This window comes from Diaporthe amygdali (genome assembly GCF_026229845.1).
Source record: "Diaporthe amygdali strain CAA958 chromosome Unknown NODE_11_length_1138210_cov_64_948100, whole genome shotgun sequence".
Classification (NCBI taxonomy): Eukaryota; Fungi; Ascomycota; class Sordariomycetes; order Diaporthales; family Diaporthaceae; genus Diaporthe; species Diaporthe amygdali.
In genome coordinates this window covers 1,109,124-1,127,536 of record NW_026517031.1, presented here as the reverse complement: position 1 = coordinate 1,127,536, position 18,413 = coordinate 1,109,124, and the positions used below count along the sequence as shown (strand labels likewise).

Here is an 18,413-nt window from a genome sequence, read left to right as displayed (position 1 = left end):
CCCCATCACCGCTCTTTGACACCCCGAAATTGCGAGAACATGTTCAGAGTAGGATCTTGGCTCGCTGTGATCATGTTCCGTTGTCATCCCATGATTGCTGCGGGCCGTGGAAATATATATGCTTGCTGTCCGTAGCACATATGTGACGGCCATCCCAATATGCTTCTGGGGACCCTGCTCATATCGCCCAAGTGGATGGAGCTCTTGGATGTAGTCACCATTCTTTGTCTCAACACCAACTAGCTCTCTTTCTCTCTCACACACACATACAACTCCACATTTGCTCAATCGGGCCCCTAGCCTGGGCTCATTGGTCCCAATATGTTCTTGAGAAGTCTGGCATACGCACTGCTGCTAAGGGCTGCGCATGCGATCCCCTACAGCGAGTACATCTTGGCACCTGCCTCGAGAACTGTCTATCCGGTGTCTGTTTTCCAAGTTGCTGGCACCGTCGACAACGCTGAAGGCCTCATTGGCGGGGCCAACACGACTGTCACCTTCTCGGGCAGCCAAGGCGGACAGAACTCGTCTGTGACACTAGACTTTGGGAAGAACATCGCTGGCCAAGTCTCGCTGACTGCGCCAGACTCCGCCGACCCGAATGCTGCTATTTGGTTGACCTTTTCTGAGTCCAGTCTCTGGGTCAGCAGCTACGGCAGCGACGCAGTTTCGGATAGTGGGCTTGATGCGCCCATCCCGCTCTCCGTGGGCGGAGGCCAGGGGACTTATACGGTTGGCAGAGAATACGCCCGAGGCGGTTTCCGCTACCTCACCCTGATCAACAATGGGACGGCTGATATCGAGCTATCAGGGCTCTCTGTGCTCTACACAGCGTCACCTACGCAGGATCTGCAGGGTTACACCGGCTACTTCCATAGTAACGATGAGCTCCTCAACCGGATCTGGTACGCAGGAGCATATACAAATCAGCTATGCGATATCGACCCTCATTATGGCAACGCTCTGGTCAACGTTTTTCAGTCAAACCCGCTGCCTCTACAGCCGTGGTACTACAATTATACAATCACGAATGGATCCAGTTGTCTCGTTGACGGTGCGAAGCGAGACACTCTCGTTTGGCCTGGCGACATCTTCATTTCCGGACCGTCTGTTGCCTACAGCACATATGCCATGGATGCTATCAAAAACTCCGTTGAGTCCCTCTTTCTCCTCCAGACACCCGAGGGCATCCTACCTTATGTCGGGGTGCCTTTCGTCGACATAATCAATCAGACCAGTTTCACCTATCACCTGCACAACCTCATCGGCGTTTATAATTACTACTGGTTTACTGGAGATCAAGCCTGGTTACAGAGCTACTGGGACCAATTCAAGCGCGGTTTGGCATGGTCGCTCAGCAATGTCGACTCGAGCGGTCTGATGAACGTAACTGCCGGTGCGGACTGGCTCAGAGCCGGCATGGGAGGCCACAACATCGAGGCCAACGCGATTCTGTACTATACCATCAATCTTGGGATTGAACTCGCAGGTGTGCTGGGGGACGACGCTACCGTGTCATCATATCAGACTGCTGCGGCCGGAATAAAGGAGGCTGCCAATAACCTTCTCTGGTACGTACAAACTTATTCTCTTCTATATTGCACTATGTCACCCCTCGGAAAGTACTTCTGAAATATTTCTTGAGGCTGCATGATTGACGACTAATAACCTCACAGGAATGAGGGACTCGGGCTCTTTACAGATAACGAAAATACGAGTCTGACCCCTCAGGATGGCAATAGCTTTGCTGGTACGTTAAGTTTGATTAACAACCGCGTTAAGTTTGATTATTAGCCTTTAGCACATATGCTATCTTAGAAGCTTTCCTCAAGATGGGGGCGAAGCAATTACTAACCTTGATCCAGTGCTCGGGAACCTCACAGAGAGCGACGCGCAAAAGGCTTCTATTATCAGCAACCTCCAGGGTCGCTGGGGCACCTACGGCGCACCCGCACCAGAGGTAAACTCCACGCCGGCGACCATCTCGCCATTCGCCACGGGGTTCGAGCTCGAGGCGCACTTCGTAGGAGGCAATGCGGGAGGGGCGCTGGACCTCATGCGGCTGCAGTGGGGCTTCATGCTCGACGACCCGAGGATGACCAACTCATCGTTTATAGAGGGCTACGCTGCAGACGGCAGCCTCGTGTATGCTCCTTACCGCAACGACCCCAGGATCAGCCACGCTCACGGCTGGAGCTCGGCGCCAACGAGCCTGCTGAGCCGCTACGTAGCGGGGATCCACCTGACGGCTGCCTTGGGCCAGACATGGAGGATCGAGCCCTTGGCAGGTGGTCTTACCGCCGTGAGCTCAGGCATGAGCACGACGCTGGGGAGCTTTGCTGTCGACTTGGGGGCGGACAGCAGTGGGGCCATCACAAGCTTCAGCTTCGAGGCTCCCGCTGGGACGACGGGGGATGTCATCCTGCCGCAGGGCACGGAGGGATCTCTGACAAGCGACAACGGAGAGTCGGTCGCCTTGTCTGGTGGAATCGCCACAGGGGTAGGCGGTGGCAGGTGGACTTATTCCACGTAATCACGAGGTAGCTCCGAATGGGAACAAATCTCGATGAAATGAACGAACACAGCTCATATTGGCTTGTTTACGTCCAGCGTGAATGCCCTGTCTGTGGTATGAGATTACAAGCTCTGGACTAGTCCCCGGAGTCGTTACATCCGGCCAGTGGAGTTATGGTCTTCGGCCGGCGCCGTGGAACGAGCGGGCGACATCCACCCATATCCTATGATATGTGTTGACTCCGGCTTCGGTGTGGAATCTCCTCCCTCTTCCTTCGGGCGGGCAATAAGCAGATCGTCAGAAAGAGGCCGGCCAAGCGAGGAGAAAAACTTAAAAAGAAGGCGGTCCGAGAGCTCGGGCTTCCTCCGGAGCTAACTAAGTAGCTCATGGATACACGAGCAACGGCGGCTCAACGGCGCAGTTGTCAAGAGAATGTCATTGTTGGAGTGGGTTGGCTGGAGTAGGGGGATGAAGGGGGGAACTAGATGGAGGCTACCGCTAGTTGCGGACGTAGAGTCACATTGTGGCTTGAAGTTTGCATCCTCCCCAGGTTACGCTATCTCCCAACTGCCGTTCGGAGACCCCTGGTGAGATTGACAAGCATCTGAGCATTCTGGGTGATGCAGGACTTTGATGAGGTGGCCGACGTGGGACAGGACCGGCCGTAACCGTAATGTCCAACGGGCCTCGTCACGATGAGGAGCCGGAGTCTAGAGAGAAGAGCCCCTTGAGGCCATTCAGCTAACACCGGCCTATCACGTTGGCAACTAACAAGTTGAGGCTGCTTCAGGAACCAAGCCGAATGGCCAGACTGTGAGACCCCGTGCCCAAGCTCGTGAGAGCTATCAGTACCTGGCATGAGGAGCATTCTGGAGCTCATGGGCCCATTTCGACCAGAGGACGCGTCCCCGTCTGCATTCTGGAGCACGAGATGAGCCAAGCTGCCCCGTGTGAGGGCTGAGAGAGCCCATCCCGACCGCGAGCTCTTGAGGAGCACGTCGTCAAGGGCCCGGGGGTTGCCTTAGGGACGCACGGGAGATGCTGTTGGCATGCGTCAGTGTCATCGGGCCGTCCAATGCCACACGAGCCGTCCTGACCTAGCGGATCGACCGTTGGGAAGGGGGCATGTCTGAACTTCAGTCCGTGTGCTCTGTGGGCGGGCTTCGGAACCCGCCGAGTCTCGAGGTCAGAAATTGTCCGATGAAGCACTGGCGGTCTTACTTTTGCCTGGAGTGCGGAATCCCCTTCTGTTGGCAAGTCTTTGATGGTCAGGTATATCACAGCCAGGAGAGAGGGCCGGAGGGGAGAGCTGAGTGAGTAATCTCGACGCGCCGGTGTAGTACTAAGCGCGACGGGGCTGTTCGAAGGCTGCGTCCAAGGCGAGCGGTAGTCAGAGCATGCGCGTCTGAATTTACTAATCGAAGCCTCGACAGCCGCGACAACCGTCTGCTTGAGCACTTTAGTGGGCGTTCTGGAAACGAAGCCTGGCAGCCTGGATGATCACACCTCGAAATAGCCAGGTACCGATGTATCTGCGAGAACAGGAGGAGCTATAGGGAATGTCGGGAGTATAGTCCAAGAGTGGGCGGCCTGTCAAGTCCGCATCGAAACGGCCGGTTCCGTTGTTCCCGCTCGCTCCTGTCAAGTTCAGACCATGCCCAGATTGGCCCTAGCAAGCGCCGTCGATGGCATACTTTTCACGTTGGTTGTAGAGGCGACGCCACAATATGCAATGAATCCTTCCTTGCTTTACATGTGAGTCTGTGTGGCATCTGCAAGGGATGGATGTCAAGACAACAAACATCCTAAGCTCCTTGTGAGTCGCGTTCACTCACTGATTCTCCCACAGGTTGCCTCTGGTTTCGAGGGTTGTCAGGGTTTGAACGGGGGAGGAGGAAGGGGAAAAGGGGGGGCCTCCTCCGTCTTCACCCTCCTTCCCCACGCCAGCGCAACGCAACGCAGCGCCAACGCAACAACGAGACAGATCCCTAGATCTCTGGCTGCCACATTCGGTGGTTTGCGTCACACAGCAGCCTCCGTCGTGGAACATCGATGCATCACAATGCCACCAGCCATTGGCCACCGCACCTAGCTTCTCAGTCGCCCGTCGAGGCCAGCCAGAGGCCGGCCCTCACCTCGCTGCTACCCGCCCTGCTCATCCTTTGCCCGACTGGGCCTGCTTCTAGATGCCTTCGTCCGACAAGGTTTGTGCCAGTCCCCAATCTAGCCCGCGGCACAGGAGAGCCTCTAAAACCTTCTAGGATGGTCGACATCCAGAGGCACACGTAGGTATCCGGCGCGATATGTACTGCCACGCAGGGAGCTGCGGCGCACACCGACACCTGCTCTGCCCTGTTGCTGGCCGTCGTGGGCGCACAAGTCCGTCTCTAGGACATCATCTGCTCTGACTAGCCGGTCCGCCCAGACACTCGACGGGGACAATGCGGTGTGCATATTCCTCTCGCCGTCTGCTTCAGCTCCGACAATGGCTTCGAGCAAATGTGCACTCCCGCCGTCTGAGCAAGCTCCTCCCAAGACCAGGGCCGAGAGAGATACCTCATCTTTCCCTCCCGGTCTCCTTGTCCTTCTCAGCTCCATCCATGGTCCCTGTCTTCTGTCTCGTGTCTCCTCTGTCCATGCATCATCTTGGTTAATTCCTCCGGCTCCCTGGTCCTAGCACCACGCCGTTCCCTCCCTCGGACGTCTGTCCTTCATTGGATGCCTGTCTCTGTCAAGACTGTACATGTTCGATGAGCTCTGTAGTCCAAAGGTGGCTCTGGATTGTTGGGGTGGACTCGTGTCGTAGAGCCCGGACCAAAAGGAGCAGCCCGAGCTTGGGGGCCGTTTGGGTATATAGATGTCAGTCGTGCTCGCCTTGATGTTGCCTTAACACTCAGCCTTCAGGATTTTGTTACTTGCAACACCCCTCAAACTATCAGGTCTTGATCAAGGCCCCAGAGCGTGCGTATCACAGGACATTCGTGTACTCGAGCTCGACTCGACCCTCTGCATGAACACTACACTTCTTCATAAACACTCGGCACGAGGTGTTGCGCGTCTCCCTCCTCCCTGGGAGCTCTTCGCCTGATAAGCCTTCGACGCTCGACTGACCCTGATCCCACGCTGGTACGGCTTCCGCGGCTGTGGTGTGGGGAGACGCTGTTGTGTCTTGTGTTTCTGTCCCACGCGACGCTACCATCGCCTTCGCGTTCCTCTTCCTGAACTTCATCCCGCAGAAGAAGGCAAGACTGACAAGATAGCCTATGGCAAACTGAATCTGGACCGGCCAACAGATAGTGGACTTGGCTGTCCTTTCCCAGGTCTATATCCCACACAAGGCATCAGAGTACGACAAGAGCAGCGGCCAACCACTCTCGCCTCCACCGGCACCTGCAAGTAACACTCGAGTTACACTGGCTTGTTTCAGTTGGCTCTGTTGAGCAGCTTTATATACCGTTCTGGTCTGCCCATATCCTTCGGGCCCTGCACTCTTACCTTCCTAGCTCCCTCCCCGTAACTGCGCACAACGGCGGAACTTAGTTGGACTGTCTTGCTCCTCCTCCTCCCTCCTGCGTATCGCTGCTCTGCTTGACTGTTCTGAAATCACACAACCAGAAATTTGAAGCCTGTGTTCTTCGAAGACTCAGGCTTGGGTCATTTCTGGCTCTTTGCCCCCTCCCCCGTGGCGGATTCGCGCTGGGTGGCAACACAGTCTACTTTGATTCCCGAACGTCGGACGACAATGCGAGAAGGCTTCGGGCTCTCACACTACCTCGAATACAACGGTCACGTATCAACAAAGCAACAAATTTCTCTGCTATTGCGAATCTCTGGGATCCCTGTCAACGAGGATGGATTCAGTTGCGGTAGTGCCTGAGGGTACTCCGGCGGACGATTTCAGACCTCGAGAGATGTCACCAGCGATGGAAAATAATGATCCCTCACCCCCCAAAAAGGCCAATATTAGGAAGCGGACAAAGACTGGATGTCTGAGTACGTTCCCTTCCTCCCCTTTCATCACAGTACATTCCTCGTTAAGATATGTTGAAACTGACGCCGACCAGCATGCCGAAAGCGCCGCATCAAGTGTGATGAAGGAAAGCCCATTTGTCAGAATTGTATTAAATCGAAGCGACAATGCGAAGGCTACAACACGCGTGTTGTTTTCAAAAACCCTATGGGTGCGCTTCCCGGAGGCCCCTTTGGGCCGATACCTCATTATCATCCGGACCCGACCGAAGCACTCGTCAATGCCCAGCTGTCATCGACGCATGCCAAAGCGTCCTCGTCATCACAAGGACCTCTTCCATTCATCGCTCCAAAACCTCCTAGTCTGGAATTTGGAAGCACTGAGCACTATCAATACCTAGGACCATATCCCGGTGCTCTCCCAAGAGCCAATTCAACGACCGCGCTCGGCTTGGGCGTCCATCATCCGCAGTACTACATGGGCCAGATATCCCCTGACCACTTCTTCGCTCAGCAATCTAATGCTTTGTTGGACTCTCCTGTTCAGATGAACCAGTCAGACGTTTTCGACTTCTATAATCCACCACAGTCACCAATCCAACCACTGCCATCGAACTCTGCACCGCTGGCTCCTCGAGTTGCTAGTTATGCCAGCATGGAGAGGTTAGATAACTCGCCAACGTTACCAATATCACCGCCCTTCTCCCAACCCTCTTCTCTCAAGCTTGACGTGAGAGACATCAAAGCAGAGCCCTGGCTACTGGAAGAAGAGGAAGCGCCATTCGTCGTGATAGGAGAGGACGGACAGTCGCCCAGCAACTCCATTGAAGCCCCTGGATTCATGATAGAAGATCGTTCGCTTGATCTGTATGGCACACAGATGCGTCCTTACTATGGACTTTCTGGCGATAATATACTGGCCAACTACTTAGCCTCTCCCATGGATACACCCCTGAACGATCCGCAGACATATCGAATTTTTCAATATTTTATGAAGACGACGGCCCCATCTTTATCCATGTACGAGCGCAACTCGGCCGACCCGTCGCGGACGTTCTCGGGCACAGCTGTCCCCGAGCCTCATCGCCACATATGGACGTGTGAGTAGGCATTTCCTGGGGTCGCTTGTCAAGATCGCACGGCTGATCCTTGCAGATATCCTGCCTTCTGCGTCTCTACAACATCCGGCACTTCTTCAAGCAATACTTGCCATAGGAAGTCTACAAATGGCTGTGTTGAATGGTGACGTTCCAACGGCATCGTGGCTGCACTATGGCTTGTGCACCCGTAGGAGCTCCAAGAACTACCAAAGTGCGATTAGAAGAGCCGAGCCAGCTACCCTGGCTGCTACGCTTCTCCTAGGCTTCTACGAAGTCTGGAGCAGCAATCACGAGAAGTGGTGTACGCACATGCTTGGGGCACGGCAGCTCATCAAAGAGACACCTTTTCGAGAGCTGAGCAGACAAATATTGGCAATTCACCAGAAAAATCGTCGGCGTTTCGCAAAGACTCAGGCTCAGAATCAATACGGTACTTTCTTCCAACATATGAGCAGCCCGAGCCACGAAGTCGCAGATATCGACCTAGGCCTGGTGAGCCGCCTGACGGGGCGGCCTGTAAACTTTGTGGACGATTCCAACGAGTCGGCCGCCAATTCAAAGACGAGGCAATGTACCAATCGCGACATTAAAAGTTATAAACTTATGATGGATCTATACTGGTGGTTCTGCAAAATGGATGTATACCAGAGCACGCTGGGAGCTTCAAAGTTATTGTAGGTCCTCAGGCGCCGCAGCTTGTGTTGACTTGAGGAACGAGCTGACAAGAAAACAGTATGGAGATTGATCTGTGGACGCAATGTCCACCACGAGCGCCGATAAACAGGATCTCTCAGGTGTAAGGGTCCTTTATTACTGGTATTTGCGTGTGCCAGCTGACACTGACTGCAGATATGGCACCTTCGATCATCTCCTTCTCGTTCTGAGTCGACTATCCAACTTCGTGGCCAACGATTTGCCACGCAAACGGAAGGCCAGAGAACAAGAGACTGGCGCAAGCCCAAGAGGACAAACCTCGCCCCCGCTTTTCGCCGGTATGTTCCCCGGGCGAGGTAGTATAGAATTGCCCAGAGGCCTCAGCCCCCCGAAAGAGTCTTTCCCATCGGCCGAACAGATCCTCAATGCCGTCGACCTGGAGACAAGCACACAGAAGGCTCTCGAGGAGTGGAGCGACATCATGCAAGCGTTCCAGCTTTTCAAGAGTATCCTTGGGCCAGATTTCGACCCCGATCAGTCTAAACCGCCCAAGGACTCGCCTTTTGGTCCCACCTTGAAGTACCATGCGTACGCTATCGCCGGCATCTGGATGAACTTCTACATGGGCTTGGTAATACTGCACCGTGCCCACCCGAGCATGCCGCCGTTCGCGATGGTGGCGGCGCACATGATTGCCAAGGAGACAGACCCATATGCCGACGAGATTGGACGGATCGCGGCCGGCGTGGCTGACGGCCTGTCCGTGGATAGCGTGGTCAGCACGCTCCAGTCCTCCGCGCTGATCGAGTGTTGCTTTCCCATCTTTGTTGGCGCTGTTCAGGTATGACCAATCTCACCCATGTGCCCAGCCTCTCGTACATGATATCTCACACATCATGACAAAAGTGCTGACCTATCTCAACGCAGTACCGAGGGAAGCTTCAGAGACAGTGGGCGATTAGATTGCTCCACCAGATCACTCGGCACACCGGGTGGCAGACGGGGGACCAGATCGCCAGCGGCTGTGAGGGGGCCTGGCGCAAAGCCGCAGCCATGGGTGTTGCGCCGGTGTACGAGCCCGAGTCCGAGTCCGATGCGCTCCGGCAGGGCTGGACGACACGCAGGCTTGACGAGCGGATCCAGGAGGTTGACGAAGGGCATAACAGGCCGGTCCTGCAGAGGTCGGACCGGGCGCACGTTGCGTTTGGATTGCTCAGTGTTGAGGACGACATGGAGAGATTGACTTTGGAGGACTGAAACAAAGGGTTCGAGCTTGTATACATTGCCTGACTTGAGCCTGTCACTCGATCATTTACTTGTACGCACTGGGAATTATACAAGCGTGTGCAGGATGGAAACAGGCGGTGGTCTTGAGACCTGGTGGGTTATTTGATGGCTCTCCAAGTGGGAATACCATTGTGGATTCTTGTCTAGTCGTTCAAATCGTCAGTAGACTAATGATACAATTCGCAATGAGCGGAGGCCCCTCCCCTTTGTACTTCCGGCGACCTCGTCGTCTCATTTGTCTAGGTCATGACTCCCCGCAGCTTTCTCCCCAAAGAAACCGTAGGCGGCGAGTATCCCGCGGACGCGAGGGGTCATGGCGGCAACGTGCTCAGGATAACCTGCAAGGCTCTCGGCCAATTTCTTGTTGACTCTATCCTGCTCCTCCAGCGCTCGTCTCAGCCGAGCCTTTTCCTCCACTAGCATCTCCTTGTACAGCTCCTAGTTGGCGGGAAGACGCTCGACGACCGCGGCCATCTCCTCGTCTGTGTATATCCGGAAGCCTTTCTCCTTGGTCACGCTCGCCAATTGCACGTTCTTGGAATCCAGCTTCTCCTCCATCACCTGCTTCAGGGTCTTGAGCACCAGGGTCTCTGCGTCTATCAGGGTAAGAGACTAAGACGAATGTCAGCACACCATTCACAATCTAGTCGTATCCAACCCCAGATTCTGCCAACAAGTCGTCACTCACCTTGTGGTACTCATTCTGCAACTCCGCCTGCGCTCCCTCGCTTCCACTGCCAATGGCCTTTGCATCATACCGGTAGAACGTCCCGCTGGGCTCGGCATGGTACAGGCTCGGACCATCCTCGTCGTACCCGGCGATGAGCAGCGCCACGCCAAAGGGCCTGCTCATGATGCTCTCCTCGCCGTCGGCGCTCTCTCCGAACCGCAGGGCGAGGTCGCAGATGGCCTGCGTGCAGGACTCGACCCGGAGGCTCTCGTTGTAGTTGAAGGCGTGGCTCTGGCACTCGACGCGGGCGTGCTCGACCATGGACCGGGCGTCGGCCTGCAGGCCGGACATGGCGCAGCCGATGTGGCGGTCGATCTCGACGATCTTCTCGACGGAGGAGGTCTCGAGCAGGGTGGACGTGACGCGCTTCTCGACGCCCAGCACGACGCCCTCGTTGGTGGCGACGCCAATCGCTGTGCTGCCGAGCTTGATTGCCTCGAGGGAGTACTCCACCTGGAACAGACGGCCCTCGGGGCTGAAGGTAGAGATGCCCCGGTCTGGATACAACTTGTTAATGGGGAACTCGGAGGGCAGGTGGGATGTACTGACCGTATTCTGATCGTGCCATAAACATCTTGGCGGTATTTTTGAAGTGAACCCGTGAGAAGAGGAAAATAAGAAGAGTGCCGAGTACTGCTGCTGGTAGAGAGCTGGCGTGCGAGTTCGAGAGGTTGGGACGTAAGTAAGTGAGAAGATGGGAAGCTGTTGTTTGGTGATGGACCTTGGGAGCTCACCAGGCAGAGCAAGTGTCGTAACCAAGCTAGCCTGCCCCAGCGACAGCCCAGCTCAGGGAAGCTGACAGGGATAATGAAAGCAGCTGGAGCTACAGTTAGATGTACTTTCCGTAGCGCTGCTCCCAGGTACCGCAGACGTGTGATTTGACCAGTACGGACTGCACTGCATCTGCTTAGATAACCTATTGTGGTATTATTCAATGCGGTATAGAGTCTTTGGAAACAACAGGGAAAATCACATCCAATAATTTATGGACGGTAGATTTATCTTGTTCCTTTTCTAAGCGGTTTTTGAGTGTCGGGCAGACCCCTGGGACCCCTGCAAGCTACTGTACATAGTAGAGGCACCTCCCCGCCAAGCTGCTTTTGAAGGAGTACGTGGGTAGGTACGTATCTAAGGCACATAGGTGGGTTTGGATACCCGGTGACGCGCCGCGCATGGGTTTAGAGCAGTATCAATCTATGGATCGCGACTTGCCCAACCCAAGTAAACAGATGAGCACCAATTCCTCGAAAAGCCCCACGCCGCCTCAATACTTCTTGCAACCCATGCCACCAGAATAGGGCAGTCAGCTGCGCGTCCAGACGTGACGGGCTACCATGTCCGCGCCCAGCAGAATGTCGTCGCGAATGCCCCGCATAAACACCCGTGATAATACCACGAGGACTTCATTTGAGTCCAGGTCGCAGAAGGCAGGCACAGACTCGCCGGGATCGGGACCGGATCGACCGCCACACAAGAGGACATTGTCGGGCACTTCACGGGTGAACAGCATGCGATCAGCCGAGGAGAGAGAGCGGCGCACCGAGAAGCACACCGTGACAACGCGCGAGACCTTGACATCCAGGACGAAGAGTCCAGACCGAAGGCATGTGCCATCTATGTCGACCGGTAAAGCCAGGGCAGATCCGAGGAGGGCTGCGGACACAGCCTCGAAAGATTTGAGGCAAGAGGCACCTCTACAAGGTACGAGTGAACCCCTGAGCATGCGCGGATGGGTATGATGCTGACCTGCAACTGCTACAGCCCCATGGGAACCGGAAGCGACTCTCATACCACTCACCTCTGCGCCCTTAGCCTCTCGAATATCAATACCACCATTAGCACTGCACGCGCCTGCTTCGGTACAACCGAAGCCCCTGTCGGAACTATCGTTAGAGGCACAGGAGGCTGCCATACTGGAGGATCTGTTGTTCGTGTTCATGGGCTACGAGGGGCAATACATCCGTTTTGCGAAAGGCTATGACCCTCACGAGGAAAGAGACCGGCTCGCTGGTCCGACGCACCGCATCCTGGCTGGCCTGGACCCGAGCTTGCAGGACCTCACCATGTCCATGCTGAAAATGGCAACATACTATACTGCCTTGGAGACGTTTATCGATGTGCAAAGCCGGGAGGAGTTTGGGTCAGTGAATCATGCGCTGTGTGCCTCAATTCGGAAATTCCTGCAGGACTACCTCGTCCTCATTGCACAATTGGAGACGCAGTTCCTCACAAACGACGCCTTCACACTGCACGTTTTGAATATCCACATACTGCCCACCAGCCATATGATGTTTCAACTTTACTCCTTGGCACATGAATTATTGAAGCGGAATGCGCTCTTGGATGAAGAAACGGATGAGTCAAGTGATAGTGCAGATGATTTCGACCAGATCTTGGAACAGTTGAGGGACGGCGGGGATCTGATGCCAGGGAACATGACAGGAAAGAAAATATGCAAAGGGGGTGTGGTGCTTGGTCTCATCACGAAGAGATTAGAGACCATGTCCGGAGATCCTGCGGCCAGAGCCCTGCTTACGAATCTCCTCAGAGATTCGAGCAAGCCGTACATGGTCATGCTGAATGAGTGGCTTCACCATGGAAGTATCAACGACCCACATGGCGAATTTTTGATCAAGGAGCAAAAGAGCCTGCGCCGAGAGAGGCTAGAACAAGATTACACGGATGAGTACTGGGAGCGGCGTTACACGATCAGAGAAAAGGAGATACCGCCGCAGCTCGAGGCAGTTAAGGAGAAGGTGCTCCTTGCTGGCAAATACCTCAATGTCGTCCGCGAATGTGGAGGCGTGGACGTCAGCAGTGACGTGAAGGATAAGCCCAAATCATTTGACGACAACCGATTCCTGGAGAATGTCAACAATGCATACTCGCACGCGAACGAGTCTTTGATGCAGCTGCTGTTGACGACTCATGCTCTACCGGACCGCTTGCGATCTTTAAAGCACTACTTCTTTCTCGACCCATCAGACTACTTTACCTACTTCTTGGAACTCAGCGTCTCGGAACTGCGAAAACCAACACAGGTCGTCAACATTGCCAAGTTGCAGTCATTGCTGGATTTGGTGCTGCGGCAGCCAGGCAGCATCGTGGCACTGGATCCTTTCAAGGAGGATGTTAAGGTACAGATGAACGAGATTACGCTTATCAAGTCCCTTCAGCGGGTCGTTAATATCACCGGCATTGAGGAGGGCGGTGCGCTGCAACCTCTGAAGGATCAGCCAGTTGAGAGTGACAAGAAGGCTAATGGCTTTACGTCTCTGCAACTGGACTATGCAGTTCCATTCCCAGTGTCTCTGGTTATTAGTCGGAAGACAATATGGCGGTATCAGGCTTTGTTTCGCTACCTTTTGTCATTGCGACACCTAGAATCGCAGTTATCGACAGCGTGGCAAGTCCAGACTCGAGGCTTTATATGGTGTCGCAGAAGCTCAAGCAAAGAAATCGAGCTTTGGAAGAAACATGTCTCGACCCTCAGGGCTCGGATGCTGGTCTTCGTCCAGCAGCTACTTTACTTCTGCACCGCTGAAGTGATCGAACCAAACTGGCAATCCCTCATGTCTCGACTCAAGGCAAAGGATAATGATGCGTCCAAAGGCTTCACCCGGACTGTGGATGAGCTGATGCAGGATCATGTGGATTTCCTGGACACTTGCTTGAAGGAGTGCATGCTGACGAACAGCAAGCTTCTCAGGGTAAGTTGAAGGACACTCATTCGCCGAAGCACCTGATCCGTCCCCGTTGCTAACCATTGCTCAGGTCCACTCCAAGCTCATGAACAATTGCACCATGTTCACCAGCAGTATCGACTGGATGACAAGGAACCTGGAAAGGGCCGACCCAGACCTGCAAGGAAAAACGAAACCGAGAAACATGTCCGACGACCAGTGGAAGCATGTGCTGGCAAACAGGGAGAAGTGGCAGTCCGCTCATGGCGAGTCAACCAAGAGTCCCGAGGCCCTGTTATCCATGATTGTGGAAACGATGAAGGCGTGGGAATACAACTTTGGCAGGCATCTCAAGATTCTCCTCGACGCACTGAATCACTATGCGGCGACGGAGACGGTGGTGCTGCTCAGCCTCTGTGCAAGACTAAGCGCTGCGAACCAAGGCACGGAGCACGTCGGGTTCAGGAATGAAGATGAGTCTACTCTTTGAGCTATGTCAAAGCATACAAGGGGTGGTGATAATTACGACTTGGATGGCGTTATCTGGAGTCTTGACGACACATTGCATGCCAGGTGCACAAGGCCAACGAGCGCAAATGGAAAAAGGAAAGTGGAAAAGGGAGCAGGATGGCGCATTCATGGGCTCGATTCTGTAGATAATTTCCCCAAGATACCTTGTACGAACGAACTATGCACACGTCCACTCGTCTGGTTTGTCATAGGCTCCAGCGAGTGCTGTTGGCAGGGGAGCTCCCCTGGAGCTCAAGAGACCGGGGGCGGGCATCCTCGGCCCAGGCGCCAATCGGCAGCCCACTGCCGGACGGACGGACCCTCAGTAGCTGGAGGGCCAGGCGATGATGACAGCACCCCCAAAGTGCCGAAGGTAATCGACACCACCGCCACGTAGACGGAGTACCTAGGCTGTATTCCATTTACAACACTGTCGCGTCACGACTTGCATATAGCCAAGTCGCGGCCTCGTCACGCTCTTTTGCTTCACCCTTTACGTCGGTAATTCTGGGTTGCATTCTTGGGCGTGTTTACGGGGGGCCTCTACCAGAAAGGGATCGGGTTTCAAAACAACAACAATCGCCTCGTCTTTGGAAGACGCTCGTTGCCTTCAATTCAACCAGCTCCGACTATCGTTATTGGAAACTGCTCGAGAGGTCTGAATGACCCAATTGTAACCGAAACTTCGATTCAGCCGACCGTCTGAAGCCCCGCCCGTCCCTTCAGCGTACTCAAACTCGTGCCGGTGCTGTCCCAGGTCATCCGCCAACATGCCGCGAAATCGCCCAGCCACGACAGGCTACGAGCGCCTGGAACAGGCCGACCACTCGAGCGATGAGTCTGAGGACGACCCCATGCTTCAGAGTTCTGCGTCTTTACAGGATCCCCGAGCTCCCCGCTACAACCATACGTCACAGCCGCGGCCCCACTCTGGCATGGCCTCGCCGAGAGCTCATGCGAGCAATGCCAGTCGCCCAGGAGGATCAAAACACAGCCGCGGCCGGAGACTTAGGAGCAACTCGGGCGTGGATGTCAAAGCAATCAACGCACGGCTGGAGCGATGGGCAGAAGAAATAGCTTCAAAATTTAAACGGGGAAAGAAGGGTAGACATGGCGACGACGACGAGGGCCGGCTCGAGATACACCATAGTGTGTTTCAAGCACCCGAGGGCGTGAGACCCGCCACGGCGCAGAGTCTGGCAGTCCCGCAGGAGGGTGTCATGACGAGGGACGAGTTTGAGTACATTGTCGACACTGTGCGGCTGGCTATCGAGCAGGGCGTCCATCCGAGGATGATCGCACAAGGCAGCTCCGGATCTTACTTCGCGCGGAACCCGGACGGCAAGGTCGTGGGCGTATTCAAGCCCAAAGATGAGGAGCCTTACGCAGCGGGAAACCCGAAGTGGAACAAGTGGATTCACAGAAATCTGTTCCCTTGCTGCTTCGGGAGAGCATGGTACGTTGGGAGAGCTCGTGAATTTGACCCTGTGACTGACCCTCGATAGCCTCATTCCCAACCTCTCTTACGTGAGTGAGGCGGCTGCTTACACTCTGGATTGCCAACTGCGAACCCACATGGTACCCTACACCGATGTTGTGTGGCTTGCATCGAAGTCGTTCCATTATCCGTTCTGGGATCGCTACAACTACTCCAGGAACAGGAAAACATTACCTTCAAAACCAGGGAGTTTCCAGGTTTTCCTGAAAGGGTTTAAGGACGCGAATGTCTTCCTTCGAGAGCACCCCTGGCCGGACCAGTACCTATCGGGTGTACGAACCAATGACACGCATCGCAACAGGCGCAGAAGATGGGTAGATAATTGCCGGCCCATCGCTGGCCGCTTAGAAGATGACGACGGCGGAGACGACGGGGCTGAGACCCCGGACCGGTCAGTTCCGGGCCCGGACAATTTCATGTGGACAGAGAGCTTGAAGCAGGCTTTCAGAGAAGAGCTCGAGAAATTGGTGATACTGGACTACATTATGCGCAATACGGACCGAGGCCTCGACAACTGGATGATCAAAGTTGACTGGGAGACTGGAGAAGTCTCAATAGCATCGGAGCCTGTGCATATGAACATGGACACAGAGGAAGAGGAGGAGCAAGTGAACGGACCGAGGCCGGTAGATTTGAGCCAGAGGCCAGCGCAGAATCGCTCATCATATCCCTACAAAGCCCAGAGACCTATGGAAGCGTCGAGTCCAACAGAACGGCCACGAGATCCAAAAATCAGTATAGGGGCCATTGATAACTCATTATCATGGCCTTGGAAACATCCTGATGCTTGGCGAAGGTGAGCGCAATGCCCAATTCTCTAAAGAAGAAACGATTTGCTGACACATGTGACAGCTTCCCCTTCGGTTGGCTGTTCCTGCCTGTGGATCTGATTGGCAGGCCATTCTCGCAGAAGACGAGGGATCACTTTCTACCACTGCTGACCTCGACAGCGTGGTGGAGCCAAACGCAACTCGCGCTCAGAAGGATCTTCCAGATTGACCCCGATTTCCAAGAAAAGATGTTCTCCCGGCAGATAGCCGTGATGAAAGGGCAGGCATGGAACGTGGTAGAGACATTGAAGACGCCGGATCACGGCCCTCTAGAACTCACCCGCCGCGCAAAAGTGTGTGTGTGGGATGATCTAGTGGAAATTCCCGTGGCCGTTCCTATGAGGGCGACATCATCCGAAATGCGCCGGCGAACCGAAGAGGACTTTCAAAAAGCTATTGAAGAGGAGATGGATATTGGCGCAGCGAATAGCTCCGCCCCAGCCGCGGATTTGCTTGGCCTTGCCACGCCGCCAGCCGACCTGCCTCATCCTGGTAGGTTTGAGCTGTCAGGCAACATCACGGACACAGCCGTGGATGAGACCCAGTCACTGGAAGACTCGGCCGTTCTCAACGAGAATACAGCAGCGTCCTCGCCGACCCGGACGAAGCACGACAGGCCCAAGATGCCCGGGGCGCGGTTTGGGACTAGTTATCCCGGGCCGCAGCGGTCACACTCGACGCTCAATGTCTACTCCAACAACAGACGCGAGCGGAGGTATTCTTTTGCTACGGCTTTGGGACGGCGGAATAGTAATTCCATCGCCCAGACCATGTACGGTTATGATGACGACGTTGAGGGGGATCTGGGGTACGCTGCGGCCGAGGGCATGGAGGGCAACCAGCGTAAGGTTATCGTGGAGAGGTTAGAGCCAGTCAAGGCGCGGAATCCTGTGTTTACTTGGTGTTAAAGAGTAAAAAGAGCATCTGGCCGTCCTGGGTAGACTGTAAGATACGTAAAATGGGTGGCGGCATCGTCAGAGGCGTCATACACGATTTCCACGTTGGTCATATCGAAGGGATTGGTTTAGATTTGTCGAACTACAAAACAGGGCCTGCATGCATTCAGATGGCTACGCCGTACATGAGCTTCATGGGTTCCAACAAGATTGGCTGGTGTTGCCTTGGGCATGGCTGCCGCTAGATGAAATTCTGCATAGTTGAAAAAAAAAGGATGATTAATAGGGAGCGGGTAGTGCAACTAAGGGCATTCGCCATCATGCTCTGATACAATAAAAAGAATCATCCAGGCTATGTCGATCTGATCGATCATCTTGATGATCATTTGTCCGTCTCGTCGGCATTTTGTCGTCTTCTTCGTGGGCAACTGCGGGGATATCGAATTCGTATCGGATATTTCCAAATGATTCTGCTCAGTCTCCAAGTATCAACAGCAGGCACCTCCGTTCTTTGGTGCCCACTCCTTTGCCTCACTTACCCACATCCTCCGCAGATCTCCTCGCTCCTCAGCCAGTATTTATTTCAAACCTCGCAATCTCCTTCCACCGCTGCTTTGACACATCAACGTGGAGCTTAACGCGGGCTCGTGCTGGGCCGGTGCGATCGTGTCTTTTTTTGGTCCATCTTGATCGCGGGCAATCTCATCTGCCAAGATGCGGCAGTGGAAAACAATGCAGGTC

General features: G+C 54.6%; 5 protein-coding genes across 5 annotated transcripts; 4 read left to right on the top strand and 1 right to left on the bottom strand.

Moving 5' to 3' along the window:
* Positions 1–321: 321 nt before the first annotated feature.
* On the top strand, positions 322–2,533 carry J7T55_014621 (uncharacterized protein; the record flags this gene model as incomplete). Its single annotated transcript, XM_053142636.1, has 3 exons — positions 322–1,571; positions 1,677–1,750; positions 1,866–2,533. The coding sequence occupies 3 exons, from the start codon at positions 322–324 to the stop codon at positions 2,531–2,533; spliced, it is 1,992 nt and encodes a 663-aa protein (XP_052994808.1).
* A 4,159-nt stretch (positions 2,534–6,692) lies between these two features.
* Positions 6,693–9,495, top strand: J7T55_014620 (uncharacterized protein; the record flags this gene model as incomplete). The annotated part of the gene is made up of 6 exons (XM_053142635.1): positions 6,693–7,584; positions 7,640–8,258; positions 8,318–8,380; positions 8,434–8,576; positions 8,634–9,079; positions 9,166–9,495. 6 exons carry the CDS (start codon positions 6,693–6,695, stop codon positions 9,493–9,495), a joined length of 2,493 nt encoding a protein of 830 aa, XP_052994807.1.
* Positions 9,496–9,963: 468 nt separating this feature from the next.
* J7T55_014619 (proteasome component pup2) lies at positions 9,964–10,829 on the bottom strand (the record flags this gene model as incomplete). Its single annotated transcript, XM_053142634.1, has 3 exons — positions 9,964–10,137; positions 10,214–10,752; positions 10,805–10,829. 3 exons carry the CDS (start codon positions 10,827–10,829, stop codon positions 9,964–9,966), a joined length of 738 nt encoding a protein of 245 aa, XP_052994806.1.
* Positions 10,830–11,607: 778 nt separating this feature from the next.
* J7T55_014618 (uncharacterized protein) lies at positions 11,608–14,428 on the top strand (the record flags this gene model as incomplete). Its single annotated transcript, XM_053142633.1, has 4 exons — positions 11,608–11,956; positions 12,017–13,569; positions 13,774–13,965; positions 14,030–14,428. 4 exons carry the CDS (start codon positions 11,608–11,610, stop codon positions 14,426–14,428), a joined length of 2,493 nt encoding a protein of 830 aa, XP_052994805.1.
* A 790-nt stretch (positions 14,429–15,218) lies between these two features.
* On the top strand, positions 15,219–17,684 carry J7T55_014617 (phosphatidylinositol 3; the record flags this gene model as incomplete). Its single annotated transcript, XM_053142632.1, has 3 exons — positions 15,219–15,904; positions 15,954–16,742; positions 16,799–17,684. 3 exons carry the CDS (start codon positions 15,219–15,221, stop codon positions 17,682–17,684), a joined length of 2,361 nt encoding a protein of 786 aa, XP_052994804.1.
* Positions 17,685–18,413: the final 729 nt, after the last annotated feature.